The sequence below is a fragment of the Rhinolophus ferrumequinum genome, chromosome 10 (genome assembly GCF_004115265.2).
Source record: "Rhinolophus ferrumequinum isolate MPI-CBG mRhiFer1 chromosome 10, mRhiFer1_v1.p, whole genome shotgun sequence".
NCBI lineage: Eukaryota > Metazoa > Chordata > Mammalia > Chiroptera > Rhinolophidae > Rhinolophus > Rhinolophus ferrumequinum.
In genome coordinates, this window is record NC_046293.1 from 32183678 (window position 1) to 32203108 (window position 19431).

Sequence of the window (19431 nt, forward strand, 5' to 3'; positions counted from 1 at the left end):
GAAAATGTGCTATGTGGTTTTTGTGAGGGGTTTTTTTTGTTGTTTTTTTTAAATTGTAACGAAGAGCCAAATTTTAGGAGTATTGTGTAAGTCAGAACAAATGAATAAACATTTCAGAGGACTTCTTTGTTTACTTTAACAATTTGGCAGATGTAATAGAAAAGGTTATTTCTTTCATTAAAAAATAGTAAGACTTTCATGTTAGAATGTTCTTGCAGATTTTATGTGAATATCTATGCCAATTTGATATCAAAACATTAAATAAAACAAAACACATTGGATACTTTGAAAAAGTAAAAGAAGAAAATAAATGTATTCATATTTCATATCGGTTTTAGTCAGTGGTCTTTTAATTAAGACGAAATGCTAACATTTTTATTTAGTTTTAAGACATTGTGGTTTTAAAAGTTAAAAGTGCTTGCATGATAAAAATGTCAATTTAACTGAAATAGCATCCACTTTTGGGGAAAAGAATGTTTGGGTTACATTTTAATTATGCGTTAAATATCTCCATTGCCCTGCATCCTTGTGAAATGGGTACTCAGATCTATTTAGTATTCAGGAAGTCAGTATAGTCTCTTAGTCCAATAATCATTGCAGAGCCATGTCGTTATAATTTGGAGCTTTTGGAATATTAGCATTAGAGTCTACTGTAGTCCTCCCAGGTAAAATGACATAGCTTAGGGAAATAACGCAATATATAGGGAGTGTTTGTTTTCTTTTTGCAATATTGGTTTTTATGAAATGAATTTGTATGTTTCTGTTCTAGCTACCACTCAACCAACTCTAGCTCTTCAATGATCCTTGCCAAGGAAAAGCTTTAAAAAAAAAAAAAAAGCTATCCTCCATTTTTTATTATTAAGGTGTCTAAACCCTATCAGAGGTTACTTTACCCCCTTCTTCCCACAGTGCTTTATTCTGTTTAAACATCAGAATTTATATACCTTGCCACATCCAGATACTTCAATTATTTTCCACTTCTCTCCAGACTATACTTTCTTAGTTATTCTGTTATCAATTTATTGCTTATTACATAAACTCATATACCACATGAGATTTTAGTTTCCACTATGGTACTTTTAAAATCGGCAGGCAAGAAAGTCACTTGCATACTTTTTCTATAGTGAAGATTTCACCCTAAATAAATATTTAGAACCTATTGAATGTGTTTGTATAAAGACGAACTATCACAAAAAGTGGATAATTTAGTAGTCCTGTGTGCTTAGCAGACCAATTAACTAAAGGAATAATACAAGCACATTATATTCCATAAATCATTCTGCCACAATTGTCAATATGTAATTTTTTTAAAAGCTGTATACCTTTTCTATGATTTTAGTTTTATTTAATGGCTAGAATTTCAAATACTGAGTTACCAATAAAAATAATGAAAGTTAAGATTTGGAAAAGGAACCTAAGTATCTGAAGTTTGCCAGACATGCTGTGGCTGGTGGTTATAGACTTCCTGCAATCCAGAGCACATGTAATAATCGTTTAAGATTAACAAAGCAATATTCAGTACAACATCTTGAAAATTTTCTCTGTAATGAAAGTCAGTTTTCTAGGGTTAGGCACACCAATGATGGGTTGATTTATGCTATAAAAACCAATGGGAAAAATATTAATTTTCAAATGGTGTGTGTTTAATATATCAATGTATATTACTTTGGCGTCTGATATTTTGGGCTTAGATAAATAGTTGGGGATTTTTTTTCTACTCTCATTTCAAGAACTACATTGGAGGCCTTATTACTTAAATCTTGCAAGAATTTCTAATGCAAAAGTCTTATTCTCCAAAAAAATAGTCATCCTTTAATTCAAAGCAAAAGTTTTCATCAAACATAAGTAGATGTTTTTTGTTGTCATTTGTATATTTCATTAAAAGTTTTTGTTTTCTCCTTCAGATTCCATTTTTCTATAGCATATTTTCCTTAAGTATCACAAAAGTCAATCCATTAAATTATGTATATAAAGACTCTTGTAAAATAAAAACACCATAAATTATTGCTCTTCCCGTGGTACTCTATTTTTTAATGTGCTGTTGCCCATATAGAGTACTGGTATTTTTTTATTTACTTATAATATGTGAATTTGCCATTAGATGCCTAAATTGAGATACAGAATAATGAAGGTGGGTAGATACTATAGTTATTTTTCTGGCCCACCTGTCAAATGTAAAGTGCAATGGTCGTGGAGCCAAATCAACTTATCATTGTTTATAAAATAGTGAGAAGAAAGAATTAAGGTCAGATCAGACTGGAAGGGTGAGTTTATCTGTATAGTAAAACTGTAAGTAGCGTTTTCAAATATGTGTACACACAGTACATAGTAGAAATGGTGTTCTTAGAAATTTCAACACCTGGAGGTTTGAATTTCATCTCCTTTATTCACTAACTTTAATGTTATAATAAAGAAATGACTATTTTGCTACCAGAACATTAGTAAAACATTTGTGATTGTAGAAGTACATATATTTTTCTGTTTTTCTCTTTTCTTCAGTCATAATGAAAGGAAAGTGACCTGTAAACATCCAGTCACAGGACAGCCATCACAGGACAATTGTATTTTTGTAGTGAATGAACAGTAAGTAAAGAGTTTCATGGAATTCCTCCGTTCAAAATGGAGTTAGCATTGAGATTGTGTTATCCATATTTAATACAGTACAATTGAACAGTTTTCTCATGTGGACATTTGAAGTCAAGTATAATAGCAGAATGGCATTTGTTTACTATTTGTGGTATAGAAACATGGCTTAATTTTTTTTTTTTCCCAAATGAGGAATGTAGTTTCAGAAGCTGGTTTAACAGTAGCTCAAACAGAGAGGAAACTCAAGAGCCCAGGACACAAGGTCAGAAACTGTAAACTCAGTCAGATTGTTAAACTAATTTGGGCTCAATTTTTCTTATCCTTAAATCAGAGGTAGTGGTAATTACCATTTCTCAGGATTTTTATAAGCATCAAATGAAATATGTGTGAAAATATTTTACATGCTATTAATCTTTTCACAAATATTAGTTATTGATAGCATTGTTTTCAATATTAGAATAGCTACTTTGTAACTAAATTTTTAAAGTTTCCAGTTAGATGACCAAGTAGAATATCTGTAATAATGCTTATTAAAGTAAATATGATATTAATCATGTTGTGATTAGAAGTGTTATATTTAAAGTACTTGTAAATATTAAGCTCTGACCATAGAGCTTATTAAGCTCTAATTAGTATGTAACTGTTTTTAAAACCAGCATTGTTAACTCTAGGGGAGATTTATTGTAAAGCAGTTTACATGGACAGCAAGTTCTAGCATTCTGACATATTATATTTTCAGGACTGTTCCAACTATGACATCTGAAGAAAAGAAGGAGCGACCTATAAGTATGATAAATGAAGCTTCTAACTATAACATGACTTCGGATTATGCAGTGCATCCAATGAGCCCTGTAGGCAGAGTAAGTTATTTTGCTTACTGTTAATAATTGATAGCTGGTATAATTGGTAATCAGTATTTTACTATTACTCTTAACGGACTTTAGAATTATAGAATAATTATTTCATTTTTTTATTACATGACCCTAATTACATTCAAGGTAATTGACATAAGAAACAATGGCTTGGAATATAATGTAATAAGATTACATTTTAATAAGTTAATGACTTACATTTTTAAAAATATTATTGAATTCATATTTTCAATAATTTTACAAATGTGTAATGCATGTTTGTATGAGAGAATGGCAGTACTGAATCAGCTTAAATTTTAAAGTTGAAGATTAATACAGAGGGTGTTAAAAATTGTATACACATTTTAAGAAAGGAAAAAATAATTAAAATTGTAATACTCAATATATACTGATAACAAAAGATGAATACAAGTCATGTTTGACTTCTGCAATTGCAAGAGGTGCTCAGAGTGGTTACCATCAGCATCCAGACACTTCTGATTTCGAGGAACTACTGCCTGAGCAACATTGACCAAAGTGTCCACTTGTATACATTTTTTTTTTTACCTCCCCCACCCCCCAGTATAATAATGGCCTAGCAATTCTATTTTCTGACTCTTAGGTATGCCTAGATTGAGCAGACTTGCACTATTTAAAAATAAATGTAAAATCCCTTACTACTAAAAGAAAACTCTATACCAGTGTGCTTGATGACCATGAAGTATCTAGTAGAATCTATTATATAAAAAGTGCCTTAGCCATATGGAAATAGAAGTGGTTTTTCTTTATAATCAGAAACAACAATGTTAATAGTTGAGTCTGTGATCTTAGAGTTGTGTGTCTACTTTAAAACTTGTAGTTATTGCTTCTTGTACTTTAAAATATAATGTCATTTTAAATTTAGAACCTTAATATAAAAATTTCTTCAAACTTGGATAATTTGCTACTAAATCTGAATAACTAAATAGTTGCCTTAAAGTTGCTGCTCATTTCCTAAATTAATGGAGAACCAGAGAATCAAGAGATGATAAAGAATAAGCTTTATTTATTTAAAAAATAATTAATATTTTATAATAGTTAAACAGCTGTAATAGTAAATTATGGTTATTGTAAAGAAATGGTAAGTAGACAGTTATCTATTTTAAACGCCTGTTAAGATTTTATAAATGTAATTTTATAGACTATTGCAAGTAAATGTAAATTTTCAAAAAAAAAAAGTAATTACTTTTTAATTTTTGTATGGCATAAAATGCTAATCGGTTAACTGAGTTATAATGCTTCATTAATATATATCATTAATATATTTTAATTAAATCTAGAAATATGATAGGTGAATTAAAGTCCACTAAGTCATTGTCTGGAAATAAAGTTGGATCTGTGCCTCACACTTTACACCAAAAGTTTTCCAGGTAGATGAGGTGTTGAAATGTTAAAAATAAAACTATTAATGTACCACAGAAAACAGTGGAAGACAAAGAAAGAGAAAAAGAAAAAAAGGAAGGAGGTAGGGATGGGGGCAGGGACTCGGAATGTAGCTGGACTTTCTAAATATGTCAAATTGAGAAATTCAGGTATAGAAAATTATCATGCACGCATAATATCTGTAATTCATGTAACAATTAAAGAATAATTCCTTTATAATTAAATAAGTGCTATGAATCAATAAGAAAAAGGTTTACAACCCAGTTTTTAAATGGGCAAATAATGTAAAATCACTTTCCAGGGAGGAAAAAAAGAATGTTACTCTTAAAATTTATGAAAAAAGATGCTCAAATTCATTCATAATATTAAAAATGCTAGTTAAAACCCCAAAGGGCACCGTTTCCCACTTATCTGATTTACAAAGATTAAAAAGTTTTATATCACAGGCAAGAATGGGAGTAAATAAGCATTCTCTTTATGTAATGAGCTCCAAGAAATAGTGAAACAAAAATGTAGGTATTATATGAAGTCATTTGAGGAAAAAAGAGGTATTCCATAACTATGAAAACAATTATTTTAGATGGATAGACACACAGATACACACAGTGATATTGATTGCCCCAGAGGCTTGTGGGTAGGGATTGTTTGGGTTCTGGTACCTAGGGGTGAGGGAGAAGTACACTGGTCCTTGTGTTTCTTTTTGTACCATTTGAGTTTTATCTTGTGTTTAAGCGTTATCTGTTCAAAAGTAAATTAAAATTTATTAAAATAAACCATGCTTTAGGAAAAATGTGATTGATATTGGGCCTTAACATTCTATTAGTATATACTAATATAAGCTTCACAAAACAAAATTCTAATAAAATACACTAGATAGATTTCCAAAGATTCTAGGTTAAGTTGAAAAATAAGAGATGACTTGATATAACTTAACTGTCATAGAGAAATTAAAATTCAACTTCATTGTTTTTATGCTGGTTGGTTTCTACTACCATTTCTCCCAAATAAATCTTCATGCTAAACATAACAGTATCTTCAAAGATTGTGTATCCTTATGTGTACTTTTAAGAACATGGTAAAGACCATCTGTTTGGTATCATTCGAGTTCAGAGTTGTCCATAAAGAAGAAAATACTACATGACATTAAGCAGATCCTTCCAGCCTTGTTTTCACTTTGAGTATTTCTCTTATGACTTGATGCTAGCTTCCTTTAATTGAAACACTATTAAATGCAGATATAAAGCAAAAAGTTCTGTCATTTGGTTTATTTTAATAATTTTTCCTCGAGTCATTCAATTTATTATATAACAGGTAGGACAAAACACTGCCACATACGCTACCTTTTTAAAAATTGTATATCCAGATTTCAAAGAAGAAATTGTAAAACTTGTGATCCTTTTGCGATATCCTGGGGGAAGAAATCTTTGTGCAGAATTCTTACACTTGAAAGTTAAGCCAGCAAAAGCAGAGTTGCAAGAATTTATCTGTAAAGATTAAGTATTGCGAGTTTCAGAAGAATCTGAAAAGAGATTAAAATTATGAAGATGAAATATAAACTCACATATCTAGGCATTAACACCACATTGTCTGTTTTGCTTTTTTCTATTTAGTCTTCACGGGCTTCAAAAAAAGTTCATAATTTTGGGAAGAGATCAAATTCAATTAAAAGGAATCCTAATGCACCCGTGGTCAGACGAGGTTGGCTTTATAAACAGGTATTTTTTCTTTTTTTTTTTCCTATCTGGTTTGAGAAAAGGACAGAATCAAAAGGGATTTTTTTCTGGCTGATCTACTTAAGACAGTTATATAAAATGGAAGAGGAACTGCAAAGCAGTCATCCAGGTTCTTTCACTTCTTATTTCCACTAAAGAATGTTAGGGGAACAGTGAAGAAAGAAAAGGTAATGGATGTAACTTAGAACAAACACTGTCAGTGTGTTTGTTATAGGTGTTTCTAGATTTGAAATTAAATATAAGCTGTATGAAATGTTAGGAATAGCATGCTAAATTTATCCGGGCAGAAAAATTTTTTTGATAGGGAAAAAAACAACACACAGACAGAGGTGTTGTTTCTTTTTCTATTCATATAAAAATCATTAGAGAAATGTACAATTACATACTTCTCTGTTTTAATTTATAGAGAAATCTGAACATAATTTGAGATTTTTCTGATTTTTTTTTCCAGATTTTTTACTTCTTTGCCCTCATGACTACTTTTTTAAGTGTTTATGCTGTTTTTTTCTTTTACTTTTCTTGTTTGCCCGTTTACTCAAGCATGATTCACTCTCAGACACCCTGATAAGTTGGGGTTTATATTGTTCTGTTGTCTGGGAAACCTGATAACTAAGCTTTTTTGGAAACTTGTCATTAGTTACGGAATTAGTTAGGATGCATGTACATTCGGTTTTATGATATCTATTTTAACTGCTTAAAGGATGTGTTTTCTCTTATTACTTTCTGATTTGCAGCTGGGTTTCAGATAAGTGACCACCAGATAACTGAGATGATATATTTGGCATTCAAGACCTTTATCTGTCTTTGTTCCTTCTCTCTGATTCTACATGTGTACAGATGATACAGAGCAAGTTAAATAATAGTTCATTGATGATGCATATTTCTTCTGTCAAATATCGCTAATTGCTTTCAAATGACCTAATAATTATAGTCATTAAAATTCATAATAAGTTTGTTGTGAAGCATTCACTAAACATCATTCCACCTGAAAGTTGGGTAGCAGCTAACCTAATGTATTGGAAGAGGGAGGACCATCTTAAAATCTAGAGAATTCCCAATCATTCAATTTCTCACTGAGTTGATTGGGTATGTAATTTAGATACCAACTTTTCATTTTTGTTTAACAATCATTTACTGTATTTTAACCATCTGATATTTAAACTTACCCAAACTGAAAGATTTTTTTAAACTAGTTTTTCTAATAAAACCAAGTTATGTTCCGATAGGCTCACTACAATATTGAGCCTCAGAGAGGTTAGGGAACTTCTTATTTAAAACTGTTCGTGTTTTGTTTCTTGAATCCTTGGTAATTTAGTACTGCAAAAGTGTTACCAATCAATTTCTCTACCATATTTATTTTGTCATAGATTTGACTTACAGAGAATATTTGTCTGCAGAGCCGCTTGTGACTAGAGAGTATTTGTTTGCAGAGCTGCTTAAAAATCTAAACTTTTCAAAATTATTTTTACTAAAGAATGAAAAAAATTAGAAAATTGAAAGTACCATATACCAGTTTGTTTTTTGTTTTTTCCTTTCCTCGAAGTAACTGTTGGTTTTAAGGACAAATCTTTTACTTCGAGAGATTTTCACTCATATAATTTCTTTAGTTCCACAGTGATTATTCAGTGATGGTCACAACTAGAAATTAATTGAAAAGTATTAATCAATGCACATCCAAACTGTCGCCTTTTCGGTATTTTTTTTCTTGTATCGATGTTTTATTTTGTCTTACAGTTTTGCTTTATTGCATGTGGGAAGATTTTTTATTGAAATTGTAACTTTGTTTGAGCTTTGTATTTTTATGAGTTAAATTACTTTGAAAGAGCTGACAAATAGTTTCTCTTTTCTGCCACATGAGGAAAATCCAAACTGTATATGTAAGAAGAAACAAATGTTTATGAAATGTATTTATATGCTAAGCCTCCTTTAGCACATTTTAAATCACATTAATCTTTGGAATAATTTCAGTTCACATATTTTTCTTGTTGAAGATTAACATATTTATTAAATCTGGTTTATCAAATGCACGTACTGCTGTATGGTTATATTATCCTCATGGTAGCAGTCATGTGTTTAGGAGAGTGAATTTCGCATTGCTTACAGATGTGAAACCAAATCAGATTGCTTCAGCAGTATTCCTTTTACATGATAGTATTACTCTTCAGAGACCAGTCTACTTGGGAATATCTTCATATGATACAAGTCCATAGAAAACTACCCCAAAATTTTGATTGGCTTTTTAGGTAAATTACTGTATAGCATATATCAAACTTGTTTTTGAAACTTATTTTAAATAAATGCACCAGAAATGAATTTTTTCTGAAATGAAAAAAAATTTTTCATATGCTGATTTAATGCAGGACAGTACTGGCATGAAGCTATGGAAGAAACGCTGGTTCGTGCTTTCTGACCTTTGTCTCTTTTATTATAGAGGTGAGTTTACCATAAACTGTCTTAGCGTATTAGTTTATCATTGCAATAGAATATATTTTAAGTATCAGATACATTTTTAAAGAAAAAACATTGCAATTCTTTTTGTATTTTATTATTATCAAATAGCATCAAGAAATAGTATCATTAACGTATAATACTGAGTAATTGAGGTATGACAGAAGACAGCATAGTGCTTCAAGCCGATTAGTCTGAGTTTTGGTCCAGTTTTTGTAATCTGATTGTGTTAATATGATTTGTTTTGCGTAAAGAGCATATGGATCTTCACTCTGTAATGTTATCTTTGAATTCAGTGCCTAATAGATAAAAATCATGTGTTTCACGAGATTGTTTTTACATGTCAGCTTTGTCAGACCTCGATGTTGGTTGGTCCACTGAGTACCCAATTCTCTTCAGCAAATGATTTTAGAATAGCAAAGGCTACTATGATGTATTGGTACATTTTTTTTTAATTACAAATGAACGTATTTATTATGACCCCTTTCTGCACCCCCCTCCGCTTTTTTAACAAATAATGACAGCCTCCCTGAAACATGGACAAAGTTGTGGAAGGCTGTCAATGTTGGTGTAGAAATAAAGGTATTACTAAGTATGAAATAGCAGTCTTCATTTATCCTTTATGGGTAAATAAATCATAAACTTTTTTTTTTATGTTTTTTAGGTTAACAAGTTATTAATACAATTTTAAGCTGAAGTCTCTGTTCATGTGCTATATAAATCTGTTACCTATGACAGAGTTGGTCCCTAACATTGAAGGGTATACACAGGTTGTACTCTCCATAGAAATCTGCTTCAGCTGTAATATGTAATCATGAATCTGAATAATTACTTTTTCTTCCCTACTTTAAAGTCTGTTTGGAAACCGTCACTAAAGAATTAGATTGTCAATGTGTAATTAATAATTTATAACTTTTCTAGATAAGTGTATCACAAGATACAGGATTTTAGAACCAGTTAGCAGTTTTAAAGTTTACTTTGTGGTGACACAAAAAAAGTGTGGCAGAATTCTACAGTCATCTGTCAAAGCAATAATAATACATATTAACCTTCAAATTTTAAATCACTAGAATTATAGTCATTCCCTCCACTGCAAACTATGGTTGAAAAGTACTGCTGAGTCAGAATTGACCAAAGCTATAAAATTTCATTTTGTCATAGAGATGTTAGTCAAACTGTAATTGTGGTATTATCTTTAGTTAAGAGCCAAGCTTACACTACAATTTTCCTTAAAGGTTTTCCACTCTTTCAGAAAAGTCAGAAGTTGTAACTCGGGCATTATTCCTAACCCTATAATTTGTAATATTTCAGTATATTTATAGACTGTTTAGAGCTTTAGATGAGAACAAGAAAATGTTTGTTACTACTTCTCATGCAAAAATATTTTAATGTTAATTTGCAACAAAAACAGCACTGAATTCCTTTCACTGTAATTTGCTCGAAGAAAGGTCCTCCTCATCACTTTTATTAAAATAGAAAAAGTTTTCACCTAATTTGAAAAAAATAAAGGTAACTGTAGAAATTATGTTGAGTATGAGATTCCATACTAATATTAACCCTATGCATTTTATATCCAGTATATGTGTTAATTTTAGTATGGTTCTCCAGATAGGAGTAATGCAACAACAAAAAAGAAATAAAAAGGAAAGAAATACCATTTAACTCATTTCTGTTCTTCAGGTGGTTGGAAAGAAGTATATGCTTTCACTATTTTATTAGTAGGAAATGTCAGTTTTTAAATAAAAACTCAGATTTTAGTGAGATGATCATAATAGCTAGCATTTTTTTGAGTGTTTTCTATATATATTTGCTGACCTTGTAACATAGATGATCTATTTCATCTCTTCCTCACAGCCACCTGATAAGGTGGGAAATCTTATGCCCATTCACACAAAAGGAAACTAAGGGACAGCAAGGTCAAGTTGTTTGCCTGAGGCTTCACAATAAGTAACTGTAAGGAACATTATTTTTTAACCACAAGTTTTGGGCCCTGTCCAGATCTCCTCTTCTCCTGTATGCTGAATACAGTGGCCTCATTTATTTCTTCTGTATTTCTCAAAGCATCTAGTATACTAACATACGGAGTGTGCTGTCAGAATTTTTTAACAGGTCAGTTCATGTTTTACAGGTATGGAAAATAAGACACAGATAAGTGATTTGCTGTTTTTTACAACAGGTTGGCAGCCCATACCAGATGCAAGCCCAAGTTCCCACTGTTCTTTGCAGTGTAGCAGGCAGATTGTGAACCCACTGTGATAAATCATGTAGACTGTTCAATTCTATAGTCAGTCTATTGACGAAACTTATCATGGGACTTAATTCATTCAACAAATACTTATTAAGCAGGACCTGCTTCATCTCAGGTGCTGTCAAACCAGCAATGAGGGAAAGCTCTCATGAAGCTTACATTCTAGAGAGGTCAGAGAGATAGTAAATAAACTCTGTGAAGTAAAGAACATGGTAAGTGCTTTTAGGAAAATAGCAGTTATAATATGAAAGACAGGTATGGGGGAAAGTTCTCTTTGGAATGGTACTTGGAGCAGACATTTTAAGTAGCAAGATGTAGATTACAATGAGGAGCTAGAGTCAGCAGAGTATTCCAGGCAGGTGGAGTGATAGAGAATGCAAAGGCTGTAAGGTAGGGAAGTGTTTGGAATGAGCAGAAAGAAACCAGCATACCCAGCTAAGGGACTAGCAGTAGGGAAGGAGATGGATGGAGGGGAGAAATGGAGATCGCACCATTGTAGGACTCTATTGAAGTGTGAATGCTACTGTAAAAGTTGTAAGGAAACAGTTGGATGTTTTTAAGTGTGAGAGTGATATCTTTTGATTTACAATTTGAAAAGTTCACTGAAGCTGCTATTGGAGAATGGGTTATAAAGGGGAAGGGAGGCAGAAGAGACTGTTAGGAGTTATTTTGTAGAAATGACGATGGCTTCGACTACGGTGGTAGCTAGCAGCAAGCTCTTTTGATGTGTCAGACATAGGTCGTAGGATGCAGAAATGAACCATATAAACCTTTCTCTTTATTGATCTCACAGATTAGCTGAAGAAGTCTGAGAGAAAAATTTCAGTGTTCAGTTATGTTGAATGAGTGTTGACCAGGCCTGTACAAGGAAGGGATTAAGAGAGAAGTCTGATCCAGGCTAAGGACTTAGCTTGTACAAAGTACGAGTGAACATGACAGATGGGGAAAATTACACATCGGGCTTATTTTGGTGGAATGAAAGTTATATCTGAAGACCTAGCAGGAATAGAGGCTAAAAGGTAGATCAAGGCACAGAGGCATTTGTTTGCTATCCTAATGAATTTAAACTCCATTTTGAATGCAAGAATAACAGGATCAAGTGTATATTTTAGAAAAAGTACCCTAGCACTTGAACTAAAAGCCAAAAGACCAATTAACAAAGTATTGAAGTAGTCTAGGTGAGCAATGATAAAGAGTAATAAGATTTCAGTCAATATGTATTTTGTCTTGTTCTTGTTTTGTATGTATTTTTTGTCTTGTTCTCAACCACCTGTAAAGCTGAAGTAGAAAGGGGTGATCTAAAATTTCACTTGAATCCGGTAAAATGATGCGACTCTTGGCGGTTCCTCTCCCAGGTTGTGTTCCCCTGGAAGCAAGTTCTGTGATGGAGGTTAATGTGCAACAGCTTATTGCGGAGTGTTTTGGGGGTCACTACCTGTGGTAGGGAAGGGAAGGAAGTAAGATGGGGCAGAGGGAGAAATTGGGCTGCCACGCAGTTTTGAAAAGACCCTGCTGACCCCACAGAGAAGTCACTCTTTCTGTAAGCATTGCTCACTACCTGCCCTTTGCTTGGCAGGATATGCAGCGCTCTGGGTGATAGAAAGTAAGACAGTTGCTTAGGTCAGGCTTGATCGAGAACTAAACAGAAGAATGCCTGATTAGGGATATTTGAAGTATCTAGTGAAGAATTCTTAGGATGGTCATTTGACAGAAGATGAAGATTTTATATATAGTGTCTTTAATTTTACGTAAAAATGGCAATATTTACTGAACACTTGGTTTGCGCTGAGTGCGTTATAGAGTTCTTTATGTCTATTAACTCATTTAACCCTCACAACAGTCCTTTGTGGTAAGTTCTGTTTTAGTCAGTTTTATAGTTGATGAAAATAAGAAACACAGCATCAATAAATTGCCCAAGATCTCACAGATACTTAGTATCTGGCTGGGAAACGATCCATAGTAATACAGTGAAGTCACCCTATGCTATCTTGCCTCTCCACATTCTGAAATAACTTTAGGAAAGTCAGTTTTTCCAATTTTGCGAGAAAGAATGTATTATTTGATAATGATTTTTTGGTAAAAATGACTTCATGAACTGTTTCTGATTATATGCTTTATATAAACACAAAATTGGATTTAAAATTAGAATGTGACTCATTCTTTTAAATTGTCATATTCTTTATAATTGACTGCTTTCTACTTTTTTTTCTTTTAAACTAAATCTGTACCTTTGTTCATTCTTTCTCATATTTGTAAACTATACATGAATGAGGCACAATAGTAAAAACAAGATTTTGTTCCATTGTTATGAGAAAGGCTATAGAAATTACCACTATTTAATGCAATTTTTCTTTGTTTTGGAAAGTCACCATATATTCTAGAAATAGGCAAAATAAATAAAATCCTTTGTTAAGTTTATGAGAATAAAAAACATGTCAAGCATTATAAAAATAATTGTTTCTCATTTATGGTTTTCCTCATTGGTGAGTTCATCAGCCTAATACATAGCTTTATTAACTTATCTTATGGATTTCTAACAATGAATTATGTATTTCAACGCTGCCCCCACGCATCAAGTTAATAATGTGAATCTATACTATGCCAAGGTTAATGTCTTACCATTTTCCTAGTTTTATTTTATGTGCTTGCCTTACAGGCCTGTGATTGATTCCTGTAACTTTATTATATATCAGAATGACTGGTACACGCAAACCTTCAAAATTATATTTGAAGGTTTTAAAAATACTTACATATGTGTTTAAAATATATTTACATATATGTTCATAATTTAGTTTAAAATATATTTACATGTATGTTCATTTATTAAAAAACTTTCAAACATCTGCTCCTCATTGAGCTTACATTCTAGTGGGGAGAGAAAGATGATAAATAAACAACTAAAACATACAGTGTGTCAGAGGTATTGAAGGTGTGGAGGGGTGGTCAAGTTCCAGGAAGAAGAGAGAGGGCTCTGGGATGGCTACAGATGGAAGCAGTTTATAATAGGAAAAGGAAGGTCTCATTGGTGAGACATGTGAGCCAAGACTGAAGGATGTGAGCAAGTGAACCATCTTGTCTTTGTCTGGGCCTAAAATTGTTGGGCATTTAAATCCTGATAGAAATGTGGGTAGATTAATTTTCTAAAGTTTTCGTGTCATTACTTACATGCTAATAGTTTTTAATAAATCATATGTCAAAGGGCTTTGCAAAATGCAGTATATATGCCAAACAAATGTATGCTGTTTTTATGTCTAATTGACATTTTTCTGACGTGTGGGATCAATTTTGATTTGCTTAGGATAGGGAAGCTGGTTGAAAGTAAAGAAGAATATATACCTCTGTTACTTAATATTTTTCCTTAAAACCTTATAAAAACTCTCTAAGCTATACAAGAATACAGTTCATTTATATATAAGAAACTTTTGATTTGACAAAGATAAATTTTGAGAAAATTTATTCTACTTCATGAGAACATTTAAAATTCTAATCACATGTTCCATTATTTCCTAGATGAGAAAGAAGAGGGTATCTTGGGAAGCATACTATTACCTAGTTTTCAGATAGCTATGCTTACCTCTGAGGATCACATTAATCGCAAATATGCTTTTAAGGTAAGGAAATAGTTATACTTTTTTATTCTGTGTTCGAATCTTGCATTAATTATAAAATGGATATTGATCCATAGATTATTACAAAAAGATATTTCAATTACCCTCATTTTTATATTTAAAATATATTAATAGTCTTATGGTTGAGTAGGGGAGTGTCCCTTTAATTAGGGAGCACATGCTCAAATATTTAGGGGTGTGTCTTTATGACTATAATACTTCCAAATGGTTCTAGATAAAGCAAATATGTTAAAATGCTAATAATTGGTAGATATAGCTGTAGGTGTCCTGGTCGTTTTACTATTTTTTAAGGTTACTATATGTTTGAATTATTTCATAATAAATTTAGGGGGAGAGTACTATTGGAGACAACTGTGTTTATTAATAGTTATGTTGTACATTTATGATCTTACAGAATATTTGCAGAGATTTTTTTGGGTCTAAGTACATCATGAACATCGGGTACTTTTGAGAGAATATTGAAGTTAAGACATAAAATTTATTATTAAATCCAAGCAGACCTGAGCACCCTCCCTTCCCCTAAAAATACCCACCCGTCTCAAGTGATATGCTGGTTTGTGGTACATTTTCAAGTAAGAGGCCACTTTAATGCTAAGTTGGCTAGTTTTTGTTTTTGAAACCCATGCTTCATTCTTTGCTTTATGACATGGCTGAAATAAATTTCAGAGGTCAACTATTTCTTTAAGTCAGTTTTAAATTAAGAACTCCTAAGGGTTTAATGTAAAATTTTCATTCAAAGGGAAAGGGGAGATAAGGGTAACGTGCTATTATTTAGCAATGAAAATGTTTGTACCGTTATAAAATTGATTTAATTTTTAATTTCCATCCACTTTTAAAGAATACTCAGGACTGTGTCTGATTTACAACTTTTGCTAATTAACGTGTTAACTTTATTAGCTATGGAGAAGAAAGAGCAGGAAAGGTACCACGGTGGTGGGGGTGATGGATGGTCTCAATGTGACAGTAATAGCTGAGCAAAGACCTGCGGTTAAGAGGGGAAAGCTTCCTATTGTAGTACATTTCATTCACAGTGTGAACCAGAGAAACAAATATTGTGCGATGTTATAACAAAGTTTAATACCGATAACTCGAAATAATAACCTTATAAAGTATGCATGTAGAACTGTGATACTAACACTGTTATATGGCCATGGGTTTAAATTTTTTTGTTTGCTCATCAATTTGGCAAATGTTTATTGAATTTGTATTATTCTTAGGATATTTTGCTGGGTTCTTAGACTCTTAAAAAAATATTAGTATGTTAAAAGAGCAATAAAAGTTACCGTACATATTAAGTATATTTTCTGTGATTACTTGATTTAATTTTAATATTATTTTATCTAACAAGGATAGTAATTTCTGTTTCAAATTCTCTCTTCTGCGATGTTTCCTTTGAATTTATGAGCCACTTTTACTACTAAGTCTGTTGACATCGATGCCACTGCTTTTCACAATGGTAAGTAGAATTCATAGACAATTACTGAGCACAATTGTGGAACGTAAAGCTAGAAAGGGAACTTGGCCATCATCTAGTAAATATTTCCGTTTGACAGATGGTAAGCATGAGTGTGGTTTGTTAGCATCGCAGGCATGGCTACAACTGGATCTTCTCAGCACCAGTGTTCCTTCCTTTGATCACAGATATGGACAGTGGTCTTTATTCATTTCTCCAAAACCCCGCTCAGACAGTCCAGTGACACTTGAATCATTTTAACAACATGTGGTTTTAATCATTTTAGCAACATGTAAAGTTTGAGCTGTTTCTTTTGAATTGTTACCATAGACAGCTTTATATCTTTTACAAGGTCAAGTAAGATTTGTTGGTTATGTAGTGATTTTGATCACTGTGTTTATTGAATTTATTTCTGTCCTGATTCTTTCTGGAAAAGATTTTGAAGAAGCTAATTTGACATTGTAGATAAAGCAGAGAGTCAAGATGTTCGGGTGAAGTATGTGGCTCTAGATTTGTTCCTTTCATCTTTTTGTGTTTAGCAGATTAACTACATACTTCGTACTGTTCCCTTTACCTCATTCTATGGTAAAAGAGCCTTTGTTTATTTTTCCTTGTCTTTTAGCATCTAATAGGAAACTGTCAAAATAAGGCATTCTTATTTTTTTTTTCAATTTTATTAAATGTATTGATGACATTGGTTTATAAAATTATATCGGTTTCAAGTGTATAATTTTATAATACATCATCTGTATACTGCATTGTGTGTTCACCACTCAAAGTCATGTCTCTTTCCATCACTATATATTTGACCCTCTTTACCCTTTTCTACCGACCCCCTAGACATTTTTAAATGGACATTAAGAATGTTTCCCCCACCTCAGCCTTCCCTCTCCCCCCCCCCATTTAGACACAGCTACTGCTGCAGTCCATCTTTGCCTGGTCAGCGCATGGGTTAAGCTGAGCGCTCGGTGCTTACACTTTGGGTAGCAGTTTCATCAGCCTCTTCTTCATTTTGTTTTTCTCTGTTTTTCTGGAATACAGACAGATTGAACCACCATAAAGAAAGAAACCTACTTACCACTTACTTGGGCCTTCTTCGAACCCAAAATATTTACATTTTAACTCTGAAACTTGAGAATGAAAGTTAAAGGGAAATACCATTTTGGAGTATTTATAAATCATTTATGTTTGTGTACTAGTGTCTATCAGGATTAGACAAATGCTTTAACAGCATCTTTTGAGAACTAAATAACTAACAAGGAAAATACTGTGATACATACATTTCAATTAATTTTGTTGCTGATTGCTCTGGAACATTCTTGAATGAAGTGGTATGAATTATAGGAAATTGAAATTGCTAGGGATTTGTACATGGAACAGGCATGATTAAGTGCTTCATTTCTTGCTCCCTTTCCTTCCCATTCACTTTTATTAATTTTTAAAGAAAAACCATAAAGTTAGGAGAAAAAAAATCTAATATTTACATTTCTCAACATTGAATTATATTTTTCTTAAATCATTAATTTCTATATCTGGATATAAGACAAACCTGCTTTTTTTTGAAAATTGATAGTAATGATCTAAGCAGGGAAATAACTTTCTTTTTTTCCTTTTGCAGATCCTATAATCCTATTCAAAATGATCGTATCATTTTCAATCAGGCAGCCCATCCAAACATGCGGACCTATTATTTCTGCACTGATACAGGAAAGGAGATGGAGTTGTGGATGAAAGCCATGTTAGATGCTGCCCTGGTACAGACAGAACCTGTGAAAAGGTAAAAGTTTGCGGGGAAATTAATGGTGATTTTCACTTACATTTTATTCCATGCCTTTCAAGTATGTCATTATCATAGTACGTATCATTTTAGTAGTCATGATATGAAATCATTTCTTCCTCAGAAAGCAAAGATTAATTCACGGTCTGTATTAAATTAATACACCTTTAGTTAGTTTGAGCTACCACCTGCATTTTTATTCCACCTTTCCTCTTTATTCATTTTCACCTATCAGTGTACTGAGGTGAATCCAGAATCCTAACATTCAAACTGAATGTTCTTTCTTCTTACAGAATTACCTTTAATTTCCGGTAAGTACATTTTTAATTATTATCTTAAAACTGCACAAGATAGTGTTTTTTAAGGTCCTAAATCTTAAGAGGATTTATATTCATGAAGTTAATTTCATTGTGTTTATTTGTCATTATATTGTATGTTTTTGGACTTTAATAAGTTGAAATAAAATTTTGTGACGAGTTTTATTTCTTCAGCACTTCCTGGTTAATTCTGATTGTTTTATGATGGATGTCTCCAGAAAATAATTCGTCAAGTATTTAGATTATTTCTAAATATATCTGTTTCTTGATGAATTCTACCTTCTTTATTTGGAAAGTCTAGTACTCAGATTCATTGATAATATAAGTATGTACTGTTAAAATTGATCTGTGTGATTTTTTTTTCCCTGCTTGAACATACGAATCATTTTAATACTCAACTATATTAAGAACTGGTGAGAGGAAAAAGCTGTATAAATAGCAGCTGAATAATGTACTTTAAAAATATTTATTTCTATAATTTAAAGAAAGATTTATGGTACAGTTAAATTTTTTTTACCAGTCAGCGATAATTGAGCACATGTCTTATATAAGGAAGATGCTAAACTTGCAAGTTTGGCCTTTTTTTGTCTCTTCGCAGGGAATTAGGAGATTGTTAAAATATAAATCTTTAGTCATTTTTTTTAGTATGCATATAAAGCCTTATGACTTATTGATTAAAAGACTTAAGTTGATGCTATATATTTCTTCTTCCTTTTTTTTTTGAAATATCAAGTCAAGCAACTTAGCCAATCAGTAGTGACTGAGCTAGTAGAAAGTACAGAGAAAAAAGAAAAGACCTAGGATTCAACTCTAGGGCACCAATTTTTTAAGAAAAACTAACTCAACCATATTCATATTCTAGGTTGAGAGCTAAGAAAAGGAAAATTTGCTTTTGGAATTCTATGTGTAAAAATGACTGGAATGGACATAGCAGTGAGGTTGCTAGAGAAAAATATGTAGGTGGAAA

The 19431-nt window shown here is 32.1% G+C and overlaps 1 protein-coding gene across 13 annotated transcripts in view; it reads left to right on the top strand.

The window, feature by feature from the left end:
* The window catches only part of PLEKHA5 (pleckstrin homology domain containing A5), a 206602-nt gene that overhangs the window by 122931 nt on the left and 64240 nt on the right, over window positions 1–19431 (top strand). For 8 of the 13 annotated variants that reach the window (XM_033116885.1, XM_033116877.1, XM_033116874.1 and 5 more), the window contains 7 exons: window positions 2500–2583; window positions 3326–3446; window positions 6470–6574; window positions 8953–9025; window positions 14799–14899; window positions 18032–18147; window positions 18441–18458. In XM_033116885.1, the coding sequence (XP_032972776.1) occupies window positions 2500–2583; window positions 3326–3446; window positions 6470–6574; window positions 8953–9025; window positions 14799–14899; window positions 18032–18147; window positions 18441–18458 (618 nt within the window). The remainder of the gene's footprint in view (window positions 1–2499; window positions 2584–3325; window positions 3447–6469; window positions 6575–8952; window positions 9026–14798; window positions 14900–18031; window positions 18148–18440; window positions 18459–19431) is intronic. The other 5 variants (XM_033116875.1, XM_033116887.1, XM_033116886.1 and 2 more) reach the window with 1 other exon arrangement.